General features: G+C 32.4%; 1 protein-coding gene and 1 non-coding gene across 2 annotated transcripts; one reads left to right on the top strand and one right to left on the bottom strand.

Moving 5' to 3' along the window:
- Positions 1 to 3,334: 3,334 nt before the first annotated feature.
- Trnad-guc (transfer RNA aspartic acid (anticodon GUC)) lies at positions 3,335 to 3,406 on the top strand. Its single transcript has one exon. It is a non-coding gene; the product is annotated as a tRNA-Asp (tRNA).
- Positions 3,407 to 9,140: 5,734 nt separating this feature from the next.
- Positions 9,141 to 10,596, bottom strand: LOC132925735 (uncharacterized). Its single transcript, XM_060990104.1, has 3 exons — positions 9,584 to 10,596; positions 9,491 to 9,513; positions 9,141 to 9,337 (listed from the first exon to the last, which is right to left on the bottom strand). The coding sequence occupies exons 1-3, from the start codon at positions 10,594 to 10,596 to the stop codon at positions 9,141 to 9,143; spliced, it is 1,233 nt and encodes a 410-aa protein (XP_060846087.1).
- Between the last annotated feature and the right edge of the window lie 7,310 nt (positions 10,597 to 17,906).

Raw genomic sequence — 17,906 nt, 5'->3', positions numbered from 1 at the left:
AAACAATCAACTAAAACAAAAGCTATAAAAAAACTGTCGAAACTTGATGATGATAGTTCGCGGACAGCTGGTCTTCAAAAATATTTAAATGTGAAGTTAAACAGTAAAATTATGTTACAAAGAAATATTGATGTATCAAATGGTTTGGTTAACGGTGCTATAGGAACAGTTAAAAATATAATAAATGGAATTGATGGCAAGCCTCAACAAATTCAAGTGATCTTTAACGAAAAAATGCATAATCTTGAACGTGTTACAGGCAAGTTTGAGCTTTTTCATGGAGCATTCGTATTCAGAAAACAATTTCCCATAACTGTCGCTTATGGAATTACTATACACAAAAGTCAAGGTATGTCGTTGGAAAATTGTATTGTAGATGTTGGTAACTCAATATTTTCTTGTGGTCAAACATATGTAGCTTTATCTAGAGTAAATAGTCGAAAAGGATTACATTTAATTAATTTTGACCCAAGTAACATAAAAGCGCAGATAGCAGCTATTAAGGAATATAACAGATTAAGGGCCAAATGTAGACCTGACTTGAATAAGATACCACTCAAACATAACAAAAATATACATGTAAAAGATATAATATGGAAAGAAGCATCAAATGTTCAGGTTCATGACATTCAAACATTCCAACACCAGCCTATTAGCGACTTAAGTATCCCAGGGTTTTCAAATTTGGATGCGGTTTCTTGTTATGCAAATGCATCTTTGCAAGTAATTTTCAATTGTACTCGCATATTAAATATCTTAATTAATTCTTTAGAAGACACTGTACTAAAAAAACTTGCATACTCATACACATCATAAGTATGTCAACTAAGTGCATTTAGTATAAGAAATCAGATTGGTCATCCTTACGTTAACATAGAACAGCAAGATGCTGCTGAATTTATTAGTGCACTCATATCTTTATATGAACCCTTACACAATTCTTTGCTTCATCAACTTCAGACGATATTAAAATGCTCTAGGTGTAAAAAGAGTAGAGTACATATTTCAAATAATTATATAATTCAACTTAATGTACCAAATGATACAAAAACTGTCACAATGCATTCTATGTTGAATGACATGTCTAAAGAAGTTACAATAGAAAATATAACTTGTAGTGCTTGTAATACTACTTCAAACCATACACAGACTACAAACATACTCAATACTCATGAATATTTGTACTTTCAAATTCAACTTTGGAGTGATGTGAACACAAAAATTACAAACTTGCAAATAAATTCATTACCAACCACAACACTTACAGTTGATAGTAAATGTTACACTTTAAACTCGGTCATTTGCCATCATGGTCAATCTATGACTGAAGCCCATTATACAGCAATAATAAAACATCAGAATAAATGTGTAAGATGTAACGATACATCTGTACAATTTGAACGGTGGCCTCGTGGTGCAAAAGATGTTAACATCATAATAATGGAAAAAAAATAAAAAATATATTGACCCTAATAAAAACTAATAATATCCCTACAAAAACACTCCGTCAACTCCGTGTAAAAAACGCTAAGTAAAAAAAAAAAAAAAAAATGCCATAAAATGTGTGATATAAGGTGGAATTTAAGTAAATGGTCTAATGTGTAAAATGTATTTATTAGTAATTAATTCAAATTTAATAAAATTGGGTATTTATATTAATTTATAATATGAATTATTTTAACTAAAATTTATCCAAATTTAGTTTACTTGGCCGGAACATTCAGCCTAAAAATGTATAGTCAAGCACTAAGTTTATGTAATAAATAATGCAGACCCCATTAAGATAAATAAAAATTTGTTTCCGACCAAGTAAACTAAATTTGGATAAATTTTAGTTAAAATAATTCATATTATAAATTAATATAAATACCCAATTTTATTAAACACATTGTTATGGTCGCTTCGACCTTATGTATAAACCGTACCGGGTCCTCGGGTGTCGTTCCGTGGAACTCCGGCAGTGAGTATCTCACTGTGCGTACATCGTCATACGGTATCAGTGATGATTGTGTCATATAGGTTTGCGGGTGGGCGGTGGTGTGGGGTGTGTACGACGCGTTATCGAAGTGCACGGAGCGGTCGGCGCGGTGGTCGCCCACGGCCGGTGAATCGCGTGCCGCAGGACCCCTCGCTCCGTATTCCGTGCTGTTCGCTGCGTGTATGTTTGTGTGGTTGTGCGCGTTATCGGTCGGAGGCGACTCCGGTATGTTTTGGTGTTGCCCCGATGACATTGCGCGTTGAGGGCGGGTCGGTGCGGGGACCTCCGGTTGTGGTTCCGGTGTCGGGCGCGACATACCCATCTCTAGGCGACGCATTGTCTCCGCTATCCGGCGTTGGTCTTCTCCGAAACGGGCCATGCAGTCTTCGAGCATGGTTAGTCGTGCTTCCAAGCTGTGCCTGTGCGGCGCGCTTTCCGCCGACTGCCGCACCTCTTGTATTATACCCTGGGCTGCCTGTACGAGGTCCGTGGCATTTTGTGTGGTATATGGGGATGGGGGTAGTGTGTGTGTGGGGCGTGACGTATCCAACGGCTCTTGGGTGGGTATACGGTCGCCCATGCTCGGCTCGGGTTGCCCGGCGTCGTATGCCTGGCTTACGTCCGAGTCGAGTCCGGTTGGCCCAGTGGACTCCATGGGCTGAAACCGGACGGAATTTGCCTGTATATTCATGTCCGCAAAGTATTGAGCTAATCGGATTTCGAGTGCGTCTTTCGCGCCTCCTTCCGTTAGCCCGCGTTGGCTACATTCGTACCGTAGCTCCGCAGCGGTCAACTCATTCATATATTTTCCTGCCATGACGTCCGGTAGTTTGTCCGGTGTTATGTTCAAGGAAAATATACAAGTGTTGGTGATATCGTTGGAAGCGGGTATCGCGTTCTTCCGATCCGTGTTGACCGCGTATCGGCAAATCTATTTGCGTACGTATGTAGGTCAGTGGGTCGTTGACCGTTGGTGTTGTGTGTGCGGGGTGATCACAATAACCGGTTTCCGGATTGTGGTGTCGCGGCTGCGCGTGTGTGCGTATTCCTGTCGACTATTTTGGTTCGGGACGGCGGCGGCGGCGGCCGTCCGGTTTTGTGATGACGTTGGGCGGGTGGTGGTGCTGGCGGCGGTGTGTATACCTTATCGCGCTCTAGCGGTCCTACCAATCCTATTCCCCGTGTGTTTGCGGTGTCGCGCGCGGTGAAGTCGGTGCGTCCGTAAATCAGGCGGCGCGGCTATCGTTACGTTCTTTATGGTTATGTTACGTAACGCCGGTTTTTCCGTTATAGCTCGCAAACCACGTTTTTGTCGTGTGGTGTCGGGAAACGTTTTGCGAGTCGCAAAATGGGGGGTCCTCGGTAGTATAGTGGTAAGTATCCCCGCCTGTCACGCGGGAGACCGGGGTTCGATTCCCCGCCGGGGAGCCAATTTGACGCGTACCTACGGTTGTCACTGTGTGATGGTGAGGTAGCGTCGGATGGTGGTTGAACGGCACACGGGAGGAGCACGGGGGAAAATGAATAAAGCAACACAAGTCTTTGGGGTACGACGGGGCTTTATTTGTAGGCAGAAAAAAATAATACAAATAAAGTAATAAAAAAAACAAATGTGAAAAAAAAACAGAAAGGTGTTAATGGACGGTGGGCACGGTACGGCGAAAAAGGTGGTGTATCGCGTACAGTGCGGTGGAAATGACTGCTTTGTTTAGGGCCGGTTCGCGGTCGCGTCGGGTCCGACGTTCCGACGCGGATCGTCGCGCGTCGGCGTCAACTTGTGGTTGAGAGAGGGCTTACGGCGAGGCTATCCGCGCAAATGCCGTTTGAATTCAAACGGTCTTTGCGCGGGGCCGCGTCAACTGGAGGCGAAAGAACACATCTAGTATGCGATTTGGTCAAATATCACCTCCTAATTTGTACAACAATGAAATTTTACGGAAAACAAAACAGCAATTCAAAGATAAGAGTTTAGGTATCACTGAAAAATGTCCAATTCAATCATTAGTTGAATTCAAGAATAATTCACAATTTTCTGGTTCTATTCATTCAATAGGCATCGATCCTGTCTTGGTTCGTTATTGGAGTACACATCAACTAATAATATATAAAGACTTAACGAAGACTTATTGTAGGCTATCAATCGATGCAACTGGTGGATTAATAAAAAGGTTTAAACGTTCATCTTTAAATTTAACTTCTAGTCATATATTTTTATATGAAGCAGTTGTAAATACAGGTTATGGACAGATTCCTGTTAGCCAAATGATTTCTGAAAGACAGGATACACTTTCCATACATAATTGGCTTGCTCGATGGTTGAAATCATGTATAAAAATTCCCAATGAAACGGTTTGTAATTATTCTACAGCTCTTTTAGGAGCTATTACAAGGGCATTTTGTAGAGGCTTAACTTTACGATGTTATGCAGAAAAGTGTTTCAGGGTTATAACGGGAAATCCAGAAAAATTACCTCAATGCTATATCCGTATTGATATAGCGCATATGATAAAAATATTTTGCCGAAATAAGCATTTATCAGGTATTAAAAATAAACAGTTGAAACAGTTTTATATTAGAGGAATACGATTATTAATAACATCATGTAAAATTGATGAATTCGGGGAAATACTTACCGCACTTTTAACAACAATGATGAGCGAAACAAATGGGTTGGATGAAGCTAATAATGTAACACCATCAGAAGCAAGTAAAAATAAGATTTTAAACTTAATAAAAGGTATTACTCTAAATGATGTTATTGGTGAAGAAATAGAAGAAAATAAAGAAAATTATATTACCGAGAGTGATGATGAAGACGGAGAATCTGAAGGAATTACAGAATTTTTAAGGACAATTGAAGAAGAAAGTCTAAACAATTCAAAAGTAATTGGAACAAGTTTATCGGGTTACTGGGCGCCCAACCTCGCAAAAGATATTTTACGTGTATGTAAAGACTTTCCATTATGGACAAATGTTATGAAAATATCATTTAACTCAATTTATGATACTCCCACTTCAGCTTCAGTAGAGAGTGATTTTGGTGACTTAAAACGAAATATACTTCGTTACGAAGTTCAACCAATGACCGCTGACAGATTTGTGATTAAGCATCTGAAAGCTATAGACAGTAACACTAAACTTTTCAGAAGTAAACAATTAAGGCATGATTTAAAAAATCACCAGAAAAAAATATAAAACGATCATTATTTGAAAATTTGGATGAAGGTAGTGATTCAGAAGTGTCGGAAATATCAGAAATATCAGAAGGTAGAAATGAAATGGATGCATTTGATAATTGGCGAGGATTGGGAGATAATAATGAAATTGAAGTAAATATTAATCAAAAGCCAATTAAGAGAAAAAAACTAAGAATGACCACATATATGGATGTAGTGCCAGAAATTGAACATATATTGACACAAAAGAAAACGCGTTCAAATTTAAATAGTCTGCTTATAAATGGAAATATTACCACGCCACTAAAAATCTCAAAGCAAAGGTATTTATTGCATAACACTTGTCCTTTTGACTCAATTACAGTCATTATAACTATGGCTTACATTGATAATAACCAATATAAACAATTTATTAACACAGAGAAAAATGAATTACTCCAGTTTTGTAAAGACTTGGCTATTCATGGAAGTTCAAAAATAATGTATTTGAAAAGACTTCATATTTTAAAAAATATTTTTGACGAATCTGATGGAATAACTAATGTAAAATTAATCGACGCTAGATGTAACATTACATATATTATTTCAAAACTATTAAAAGATGTGCCATCAGCTATTGAAGAATTAAGGTGCTCAAATATAAATTGTATTAATGCTAAAAAAAACTTATCAAGCCCAACAATAATATTAAATTTTTGCGGAGGCTTCAATAATATGAATACAGCTTTAAATAAGTACATACAACCAATCACTTATCTATGTACTGAAGAAAACTGTGATGGAACATTAACATCTACCCGATTCATCCAGCAACATTTATTTATTGAAACTGAAATATATGCAAATTCACAGCAATTTTCACTAAATGAATTCCCTACAGAGATGTGTTTAAATTATGACAGGTAGTAAATATATTTATAATATCCTTATTAAAAATAATTATTATTTGATTTTAGATATACATTTTATGGCATAGTTTCATATGGATTAGACCATTATGTAGCTGTTATAAAAAGAAAACACGGGAATTGGGAACTACACAATGACCTACAAAAAAAAATTTCCAAATCAAAACAGGCTCACAACAAAGTCAACCCCCATATAGTAGTTTATATAAAACAGTAGTTTCCTGTTAATAACCATTTTTTATTTAAGCGTTTTTCAAAAAACTTTTATTTTTAACTAAAATATTATTTTTCATTTATTGCACAATTTAAAAACAACTTGTAAGTCACTCGTTTTGTTTATTTAAAATTGTTTTATTTTATTCTATTTAATAATATTCTCATATTAAAATATTTTATTATATTTTATTTTGTTTTGTTTAATTATGATTTGCGTATCAGGTACAAAAATGTACCTATTAAATATTACAATATGCACATGGTAGTACCTATTTTACCTTTTTTTATATCACCAGGTAATCTTTATATATAAAAGTGAAACTATAGTACTATAATTATAATTTAAAATAATATATTAGTATGAAATAAAATCAATTTCGAAAAAATTAAAATATTGGCTTTAAAAATTCAAAATCGATACGACGATGTGGTGGGGTCACGTGAATTTAGCCGCACCAACTTATGAATTCGTTTCCGGCGTAACCAAGAGGTTGCAATTTTTTTCACGAAGGTTGCCTAAAGTTGCAAATTAGTTGCTAAATTATGAAAAAGGTTCGAGGTCGATACGACGATGTGGTGGGATCACGTGAATTTGGCCCCACCAACTTATGAATTCGTTTCCGGCGTAACCAAGAGGTTGCAATTTTTTTCACGAAGGTTGCCTAAAGTTGCAAATTAGTTGCTAAATTATGAAAAAGGTTCGAGGTCGATACGACGATGTGGTGGGATCACGTGAATTTGGCCCCACCAACTTATGAATTCGTTTCCGGCGTAACCAAGAGGTTGCAATTTTTTTCACGAAGGTTGCCTAAAGTTGCAAATTAGTTGCTAAATTATGAAAAAGGTTCGAGGTCGATACGACGACGTGGTGAGACCACGTGAATTTGGCCCCACCAATTTTGGTTTAGCGATCAGGACAAAAATATAAGGTTGCAAATTTATTTTTACCGGTTGCCTAAAGTTGCAAATTAGTTGCAAAATGTTGCAAAATGTTGGTCTATTTATCATAACATGGTGGGGCCAAATTCACGAACGTAGAATGGGCCACTTAAAAACTGCTTGTACACTTCACTTATGAAGATAATTAAAAAATATTGAGGAATAGTGCAATAAAGATAAAATATTTCTAAACTTTAAAAAAATATATATAAATACAACTAATAAATGCCTATAAGAACATAATATGACATATACTTAAAAAAATAACAAAAAAATCAATATAATAACATTATATGAAATATATTTTTACAACAAATGAGATAATGAATTAACTGTACTATGATACTATAACATATTAATTAATAAAAAAGATTATAAGTTTGATAATTTATTGAAACTCATAAATGTGTTACATGTAATTATTGTTGAAACTATTTAATTTCATCAGCCTACTCAATTCTATAAATTGTGAATCCACTACGTGGAATTTGTAGAAAAGACATGTTGATTGATTTTTTTTTTATGTGGACATCTAGTCAGATGCATTAAAAGGGTTTTTCTGGTCATTTTATGCCCAGAATTAAGTGGACAACATACTAGTTATCTGTAGTTGTTAATATTTCATACTTGGGGCGATTGTGGCATTGTCTTATATGTTCCTAAAACTTGTTTGACGTTTAGATGTAAAAATATTTTTTTTTTCATTTACTCTCACTTCTATGAATTGTGAATCCACTACGTGGAATTTGTTGAAAAGACATGTTGATTGATTTTTGACCTTCTTTATGTAAATAAACTAATAAAGGTATAGAAGTGAACCAATTATCAAAAAAAATTTTATAATTACAGTGCCTTGGTATGAAATAATTCATTCTAATAACTGCATTACTACTAGCAGATAAATTTGGGCATGATTCAGGTACCACAATACTTGAGCCCCAGCAAAAATATCAAAGTCATAACAGAAATCTGATTTACCACTCAAAACAAAAACTTTGTAACTCCATTTATGGGGCTTTTTTGGATTATATTGTTTTAGTGATGTTCTACTCTTGGTAGGGATTATTTGTTCATCTATTGCTAAATGTTTTTCCTTAGGTATGTTTCTTATAATATTTTGAACTTGAGAACATAAAGCATAATTATAACATACATTAAATGAAATAATTATCAATACATTTGAAATGAGAATAAGGCTATTCAAAAATGTATGTTCAAAATATACATCGATAAAATTACTTCTTGATTTCAATAAAACTATATTAAACTGTCATTCCGCTTCCGAAAAAGGTTGACCTTAGATTGATATATTGAGGACTTGCAAAACCTAAATTAAAATAATAATAATAAATAAAAATGTATACTTAATGTAAAATACTAAATATAGGTTTACAAAAATTAATGATTTTATTTTCCAATGAGACTGCGAAAAGATTAACGTTGTATGTTGTACAATCTTTGAAAATACTTTTATTGACCAGTTTTTGTAAACGTCTAACACCCACCACTAACTCCATTTTCATCCTCCTCCTCATAGATTCTATCGTATTTCCTATTAAACAATAATAGATAAACAGTTTTTTTTTCAAAAAAAAAATGTCAAACTTTTAAACTTTTATTAAGTAACATACCAAAGACAGAGTTGTTCATGAGTTTGAAGAACTCCCACTAAAAGGTATTTTTTGCTTTCTTCCTCATCTCGGTATTCATGGTAATATACTTGGCTAACCATGGAGACTGCTTGAATTGTACAACTCTATGCGCCTATAAAAATACTATAAAACATATGTTATTTGTTTATTTTTAAAAAATATTGTTACTTTTTCAACTATTAAACCGTTTTTAATAGCTTGCTGTAATGGATTATATAGTTTTTTTTCGACTCTATAGTCGCCATCAGTTTTTGAACTTTCGAGCCTGCAGTTATTGCGTTTTGAGAAGTAAAGGTAGGTCTTTATGTCTATCATGTAATTCCTTTGGGTATACTATATCCACTTCATAAATCCTTCCTATTGGGGAAGTATCGTTCAAATCATTCAACCCCATAAGTAACAGTTTAACCCATTCAAAACCACCAATTGGCATATATTCTCCCATCAAATAACCATACAGATTATTACCTATGAATATTTAAAAGATAGAAATTAATAAAATAGAAAAAAATAATATTAATTATTATATTAAACATTTATGCTTACAATCTTGGTAAACCAACCACGATTTTTCTTTCTCAACATCATAATCGTGGACTTTCTCATGATACGCTTACTAGCCTGCACCAATCGCCGACGAATACCTATAGAATTAGAATTATTATAAAATAAAAAAATAAATAAATAAAACTTATACATTTTTTTTGTTTTTACCTTTTTTCAAACATTAACAACATCTCATAGTCTGTCAATAGCTCCAATTTTACCATAGTCTTCTTCAACATGCAATCAAAAGACATTCCAGGGGTTGTGTAGTAATATGCGGAGTCTATGGTATAAACTGTCAAGCATACATCCCGAAAGGTTTCAAAAACGTCGGCGATCAATAGCACATCGATTTTTAAGTAAAGATCTGAATATTCTCCTAGTGTCGAACAACCAAAGTGTCGCCATACCTCCGCAGCATGGATATACTCGTCTTCTTCAATATCGCTCTCCTTTAGCGTACTATAAAAATCTTCTTTTTTCGGTAACCTATCCTCGTCTAATTTTCTCCAACTATCTGTATACTCGTATGGATACACCCCCTTCCGAGTGACGAGCGACATATACCCGTCGAAAAAATGTTTCCCCGTCTCACGAAATTTTTCTAGATCCGGTGTCACGAGATTTTCAGCCAATCTTTCTAAGTACGACGCCATGAACCTCATTGTATCGATAAACCGAATAGTGAAGGTACTACTTAAATATTTTGAAAAAGATATAAATTTCTCCTCACTATTTGGATTAACAGAAATAGTCTTAGAGTCATAAGCGAGTTCAGTGATAATGAAATTAGAGTCGTAATTACTTAAATTATGAAAAAAACGTGGTACAAATTTAGGTTGTTTTAACGTTAGATTGCATTTAAAACAAAGTGTCTGCCTAAATTTTCCGCTCAAATGACAATGATCTCTAACTTTATCATGTTCAGTTAAATAGCATTTACACAAATTACATTTTTTAAATAATTTTTCCTCCGTCTCGCTCATTATTATGGTTTTATTGGTTTTGAGTAATTTCTCCACCTTTCTTCCTACTTCAACGATTGCTTCCACAAAATGCCTCGCTACGTCTTCAGCTTCCTCACTCCCTCGATAAATTACTGGTGATAAAGAAATATCATATTCTTCCAATAGCTCTAGCGGAACGTCCTCACTCGCCTTCACCACGAAACCGTGACTCATGGCATTATATTTTTGTATTACGATCGTATTATCCTCCCTTCTCTCATCGCTTTTCACTAATAGTGCTTCGAAATCCATATACCACTATGGGGTGTTTTACGGTAATTCCCCCATGACTTGAAGTCTAGGATGTTTCTTTGTCAGGCATAATGGGTAAAATCGCTTTATGCACCCCACAAATTTTTAAATGCGCCTCAAGCCCTGCTTGTTCGTCCTTTCCATATTACGTGTCCTATCGTCGAATGATGTGAAACACCGTTTACAGAACACTCAACTTTCATTATGTCCCGATGATTGCGAACGAATAAGACGTGAGAAATTACTTATATAAATGTAATGGAAAATATCACCCTCAGTTATAAAAAGTAGATCGAAATGATCCACTTTCTCTTCTTCGACGATTTTGAGTGGAAACACGGTAAATGTTTTTAAGTGGCGGTTCATTATTTTTCTAACCCGTTAACATTTATGCTGACAATAGGATTATTACGTTCAAAAATTCTTACTTCACACAGCGGTGCTGGAGATGATAACCTTTAAAGTTATATTTTCCCGCGTGTTGGTGGTAGTTACTAGCGATACGACATTTATTTCTACCGGTGACATGTTTTCCCAGAACATTCCATTTAAAACAATTGTTATCGCATTTCCGTGGGTTAATCGTCCCCTGTTTTTGAATACTACTCGGCAACGCTATATATGATGTACCAATTTTCGTCAAAAATTTAGCTACATCATCTTCATCGTCATTTTCCTCGTCATCGTTTCCATCACTTTCACTTTCACTTTCATTATTAATAACATTCTCACCCGCATTGTCACCCGTTACTTCACCATCATTTTGTATGTTAAATCTATTTAAATTATTTTCTTCTTCTTCACTCTCATAATTATTTTCGTCATCATCATCATCATTATCACCCTTACGCTCGGGGAAAACTGAATAAGAACCCCTTACCATAGGACTTACCTGTATACAGTGTCGGCCTGGCCATGGCCGCTGGGCCGCGAATGCGGCCGGGGCCCCTCTCCTTTTTTTTTTTATTTTTTTTTTTATTGTCGTCAATTTTGTTCAGCCGTTATAGGAGCAATTTTTCTTCAGAGGCCCAAAAAATTGAAAATTGATTCAATAATCAGATGCTTTCCCATAGGTTAGGTTAGGCTTTGTACAAGTTAGAGGAGGTTTATTTGGATCAATTGCGCTACTGCAAGTTAAGTTAGGTTTTATCCTTATTTTGGACGAGACCACGAGGACCCTGTTTGCCCGACCCTGCAGCCTGCAGAGGCCCCGGTGCCCCGATGTTGGATTCAGCAATCATACAAATATTGCATAGAAAAAAATGTATTATGTATTAATTTACAATACCTACTATAGTCTATAATATCTGTATAATATATAAATATATAATAATGATGAAGGTATGACATTTACTCTTGAAAGTAACTTAAACAATATTATTCTTATTTCTTATATAGCTTATAAATTATGGATATGTTTTCTAAGTTTAAATTTTATAATAGAAATATAATTTTAGTTTTCGTAATTTCATTTCTGTGTTATTAATAATTATTTTTTATTGTTTTGTAGCTTCAAACGTTTCAATAGTTTCATAGTTTATTTTTAAATGAATGATTTCCATCGCGTCGGCTTCGTGTTAATATAATATTATTATTATAATGTTATTATTATTTATTTATAAATATTAAATAATGTTTTTCTCGCACCCATCGACCATTAACACGATTCATGAAAAATGAAAATTTATTAAAAGACTTGAACTGGTTGGACCCTAGAAGTTTTGCAGTATTTAACAACATTGAATTATTGCCTGTATCAGCTTTGAGTACTTTATGTAAAATATCTGGACTGAATCATGAAGTAATCTTAACAGAATTGAAACAATTTTCCAGTCAATATGAAAACTTTATACCACAAATACCTAAATATACTACCGATTGTGATTCAGAAAATAAGATACTTTTAAGAAATAAAGATGCGAGTGATGAAGATAATGATGAAATATCAAAATCAGTAAATTGCAATAAATGTAACAAATGTATTCACTGTGCATTTTTAATTGTACGGGAATTATCATGCCAGTCAAATTTATTTTCAAATTTATTTGTCATATATAAGTTTGCTTTGTTGTTGCCATCAACACAAACAACTTGTGAAAGAGTATTTTCAAAGCTTAAATGTATAAAAACAAAACTTCGCTCAACGTTACACCAAAACCACCTTACTCCATTAATGTTGATGGCTATAGAAAAGAATATAGGTAGCCATTGATACTCAAAAATTAATTGAAACAATAGCTTATTCATCTAATAAATTAAAAAAATTACTTATTTAAAAATTGTGTTTTATTATTTAAAACATTCTTACTAGGTAGGTATTTCAAAAATAATTAGTTGTAAAATTGCTTTTATATTTAATTTAACTCATGAATCATGATTATGATATATAGGTATTATATAATATGATCTATATTGGAAAAAATGTAAAGTACCTATATTTAAAGAAGTATCTTAAAATAATGTTTCAACAAAATACAGTGTACATTTTTTGGGGGCCCCTTAAAAAAACTGATCCATGGGCCTTTGGTATGCCAGGCCGACACTGCCTGTATATACTCAATAAAATGCCGTCGATGCATTGCAGCGTAAAGCCGCTACCGCGTGCTACATATACTTCCTCCTCCTCTAATAACTTAATAAATGCCTGTTCTACAAAATCAGCTATATTAGAATCTACGAAAATCGCCCTGGCTTATGTTTTAAACGATCTATTCTCGGACGACATTTCGTCGTTGACCCTGTGGTATGTTGCTTCCAGTTTTAAACTGAATTTAATAGGATTTTTTTGTACCGCTTATTTTAAAATTGTATTTAAATCCGATTTAATTGAAGCGAGAAAAGTTATATAATCATTTATATTCTGTAAATTTTTAACGAAATAATTTACTACTATTCTACTACGTGAAGAACTTATTTCTTTAAAACCCGCCTTCTGAACTAACTCCATTCGCTTTTTTTTGGATTTTTTGTGCTATCTACACGCGTACGCTTACCCCCTTTCTCAGTTATACAAAAATCTAAATAATTTAAAAAAAAAAAAACCTAATTAATCTTCCTCACTTCTATATCTTAAATATTAATATAAATCTTACCTTGCTCATCGCATAGCCCAGCATTCTCGACATTTTTCGTAACTTCCAAGCATATATCGTCACTTAATTTATCATCATACCACTGCTCATTTGTTTGTACAGGTGGAATAGTAGTACTTCGCATGACATGGTGGCTATTAGACGGACCAGCTGGAGTGTCCTCCACAAATACTTGTGGTGCAATTTCTATGTACCCAGATTTATTTTGATGCTAGTGGCTAGAAAGTTTGACTTGGTTGTCTGACTCTCTGACTTGTGAGGCGTCCATTACCTCTGTACATTGAAGTGTGTGACGATTAGATTTACCTTAAATAAATAGTAAAATAAAATAAATGGTTATTAAAATTAAATTAACTTGTAAAAAAAAAATATACATATACTATTTGTAATGTACTGTACATACCATGAATGTTTTTCTTATGACGTGATAAGTTGGACTTGTCACTAAAATTTGATTTACACATTGAGCAAGGAATGCGCCCTTCATGCGTTTTTACATGTTTATCCAAATTATCCTTGCGGTTAAAAACCGATGGACACTTACCACAGTTAAGCATATTATATATTTTATTTATTTAAATTAAAATACAACAAGAATACTTGTTACAATAAAAATAATAAAACACTTTAAAAAAATCACCGAGTTAGGCACTTGACAGACCCAGGTGCTGAGCATCCGTTGAGGTCAAGCATTCTTAGGGTAGTGGTAATATTTAAAACTATGGTATAGTAAAATATTATTTGGTCATTTACTATGATAAATCCGTGATCCGTATTATAGTCCGATTATTTTGGGTGACATTTTTTCTGGGAGATATAGTTGTTATGTTTCTAAAGATTGGGTACGAACCCATAATTCTCCTTACAACATGGGTTATACAATTCGACCCGCTAACAATAGATAATGTTCAACATCTAACGTACAGTCAACGATAAACAACGATCGTCGTCTAAAAGGGTTCTACAAATACGCGTCGTCAAGTGTCAACAATAGACAATGATCACCGTCTAATGCAGGGATTCCCAACCATTTTTACCTAACGGCGCACTTGATCATTTTAAAAAAAATCACGGCACACAAATAAATAATTAATAAAAAAAATCACAATTGTGTCATTGTTCTAAAAAATGCTTTTTTTGTATTTTTGACATTATCTAATTATAATATTCACAAGATACTTTTATTAAATAGGAGTTGTAGAAATACAAACTACAGTAATATTTTGAAACTCCAATATTTGTATTCATTAATTTTGATAAAAAAAAATAAAAAATAATTTGAAACTTAAATATAATGTAAATTAAAACAAAAAAAAATTATAATCTGAAACTTAATAAATTATAAATAATAAATTAATTTTGTTTTATATGATACAAATTTAATGTGATATTTGAGACTGATATTTTTTACACAATTCCTCTATTTGGGGTGAAACAGTTGAAACAGCAAGACACAAATCAGGTTCAACATTTTTCAAACGATTTCTACTACTTGTTTTTATATTGTTCAGAGCAGAAAATGCCTGTTCACAAAGATATGATGTAGAAAATGGTAATAACAATAGTATCGCTTTCTGAGAAATAGATTGATATTCTGAAGCTAAATTTAACCAGAAGGAACCTATGTTACTTTTCTGACTATTAAATAATATTCGGATAGTAGAACTAGAACACATATCAATGAATTCATTCTTTTCGTCATTAGTAAGATCAAGTTCATTCATATTGTCTGTAAAATCAAATGGCAACACCACCCAATCTGCAGATGTTGTCAACGATGGAAAATAATGTTCAATTTTTTCTTCGAGTAATATAAGATGTTCAATTATAAGTTGTTGTACTTATTTGATATTGGATTTAACTATCGTTAATTTTGAAAATGTTGGAAAATTGAAAAATCCCCTTTAATTATTGAAGATTTCCAAAATACAATTTTGTTTTTGAACCCTCTGATTTTGTTCGTCGAAGAAATTATTGTTTCCTGACGTCCTTGCATTAACGCATTCAGATCATTTAGTTTTTTAAATATATCAGCCAAGTATGCCAAAATATAACACCAGTTTTCATTTCAAAAAAAATGTTTGTATACTGGGAGATTTTCTTTTTCAAAAAATAATTCTAATTCTTCTTTCAATTCAATAACTCAATTAAACACTTGACCTCGTGATAGCCACCTTACTTAGAGGACTCAGTTATAAATTTGTTTACATATTGCATACTTGTTTTCTTAAATTATTTTTGAATTTTGTTAATGTATTATCACATACTTATGCCCTAATATTGATCGCCCAATTATCAGTAAATACAATTAATAAATTGAAACTGTATAAGCTATGACATGTGAAAAGTTCTAACAACTTATTTTTGGATATTAGCCATTAAAGTTATGACTTAGGAGTAATTTTGAACCACCAGTAAGTTAACAAATCATAATTGATATTTCAATTAATGAATTCGTCCTTGAAATATTTGTCCCAATTTGTTATTTGTTTTAATAAGAATGTTAAAATATATAACCGATGATAAAACATGTATTTATTTAAGACGAGCTAATTGTTTTTAATACCAACTTAAAAGTAGTTAGTCATATAGAAATAATAATTACAAGTTTAAATTATAAAACCTTATAGTGATAAGATAACTTCAATTTTTTAATAAGTATGTTAGTCAAATGATCTGTTTTATGTGTCATACAAAAGCTTTAAATTTGTATTGAGTTTTGAAATGTTTACATTGTTTATTTAATTTAAAATTGATTGTTATACACTTAGAATTTGTTTGTACTAATCATTCATCATACACTTACCTAATATGAAGTCAAAATATATTTATACTACACAAAATAATTATTTATATTGATTCTGTGTTGAATATCCACTTTTAACTGTTGTATAAAAGGTTCTTACTATTGTATTTGAATTAGTACAAGAATTGTTATTACAGATGTATTTACTTGGACAAAAGTGAAAACTTTGAGAAAAAATAGTTAATTTACAATATAGATCGATAGATCTAGTGTTTATGTAAGTAATACATTCACACAATCACACATCAATAAAATGAATAGCATTGGTGTTATGCTTTATTATTTTGTATGTTTTTTATCAGAGAGTTCAAAATTGACAAGTATGTACACAATAAGAACCTCTGGCACGACATTACGATCTGTAAGTTCTTTGTGTTATTGATTGTATGTTAATATAACCACTACTGTTACATATTGTTTTGTAAGTTCCCTCTTTGTGGTGAAAAATATGTATAAACATTATATGTCATAAAAAATCACTGTCCGTATATTGTGACTGTTATAGAAAACATTTTTTGTACAAACAAGTATGTAGTAAAGTACTTCAGTACTAAGTTAAGTGGACAATTATAAATAATAATTTGACTTGCAGTGATTTAGTAATTTTTACACATACTTTATGTATTTATGTATCATATATATATTAAGGTCATAAAAAACATCGCTGTACATTTTGTATTTAAGTGGAAATATATTAGAATATTTATTTTCAATACATATTTAATTAAAAACTAAATACTAAGTGTATATATAATTAATTTTCTATTCAAATATTGCATAGAATGATTGAATGTTTGTAATTTTTTATTTTTATTTATTAGTGGATTATATTGCATATTTTTTAACAGAACTGATTCTGTTAAAAAAGATCACGACTTGATTAATAAAATTATAAATTTCATAAAATAAAATAAAAAAATTATTTCTGTTTGACAATATCTGTATACATCTATTACAGTTAAATAAAAATTTTTATGAGAATTAAAATACAATAAAAACCAAAAATTAATATAGAAATAAAATTTAGTTTCTAGTGTTCCTGCTTAATCTTTTTAGTCCCAAACTATAAAATGGTCAATAAAAAAGATATTTAAATCAAGAAATCTAGTTTTTAGGATATTGTAAACCTAAAAAAAAAGTTGAAGATATTTTAAAAATGTTTGGCAATATGGGAGGGTTGTCCATTACAATGGACATCACAACTGTGGATAAATATTATATGACAATAACATTATTAAGTTCAGAAATAAAATGTAATTAAACAATTCAAATAGGTATATAAAATACAAAATAAACTAACAGTTTTTTCACTAGAACAAAAAAATAACAAAAGC

This window comes from Rhopalosiphum padi, chromosome 3, assembly GCF_020882245.1.
Source record: "Rhopalosiphum padi isolate XX-2018 chromosome 3, ASM2088224v1, whole genome shotgun sequence".
Lineage (NCBI taxonomy): Eukaryota > Metazoa > Arthropoda > Insecta > Hemiptera > Aphididae > Rhopalosiphum > Rhopalosiphum padi.
Note: the sequence above shows the minus strand (reverse complement) of the source record. Positions and strands in the feature narration are given on the sequence as shown.

Coding starts and splice junctions, on each gene's coding strand:
- LOC132925735 (XM_060990104.1), bottom strand. CDS start 10,596: ATGAGTCACGGTTTCGTGGTGAAGGCGAGTGAGGACGTTCCGCTAGAG. Junction 9,514..9,583: donor TTGTTAATGTTTGAAAAAAG/GTAAAAACAAAA, acceptor CTAATTCTATAG/GTATTCGTCGGCGATTGGTG. Junction 9,338..9,490: donor TTCGTCGGCGATTGGTGCAG/GCTAGTAAGCGT, acceptor AAATATTCATAG/GTAATAATCTGTATGGTTAT.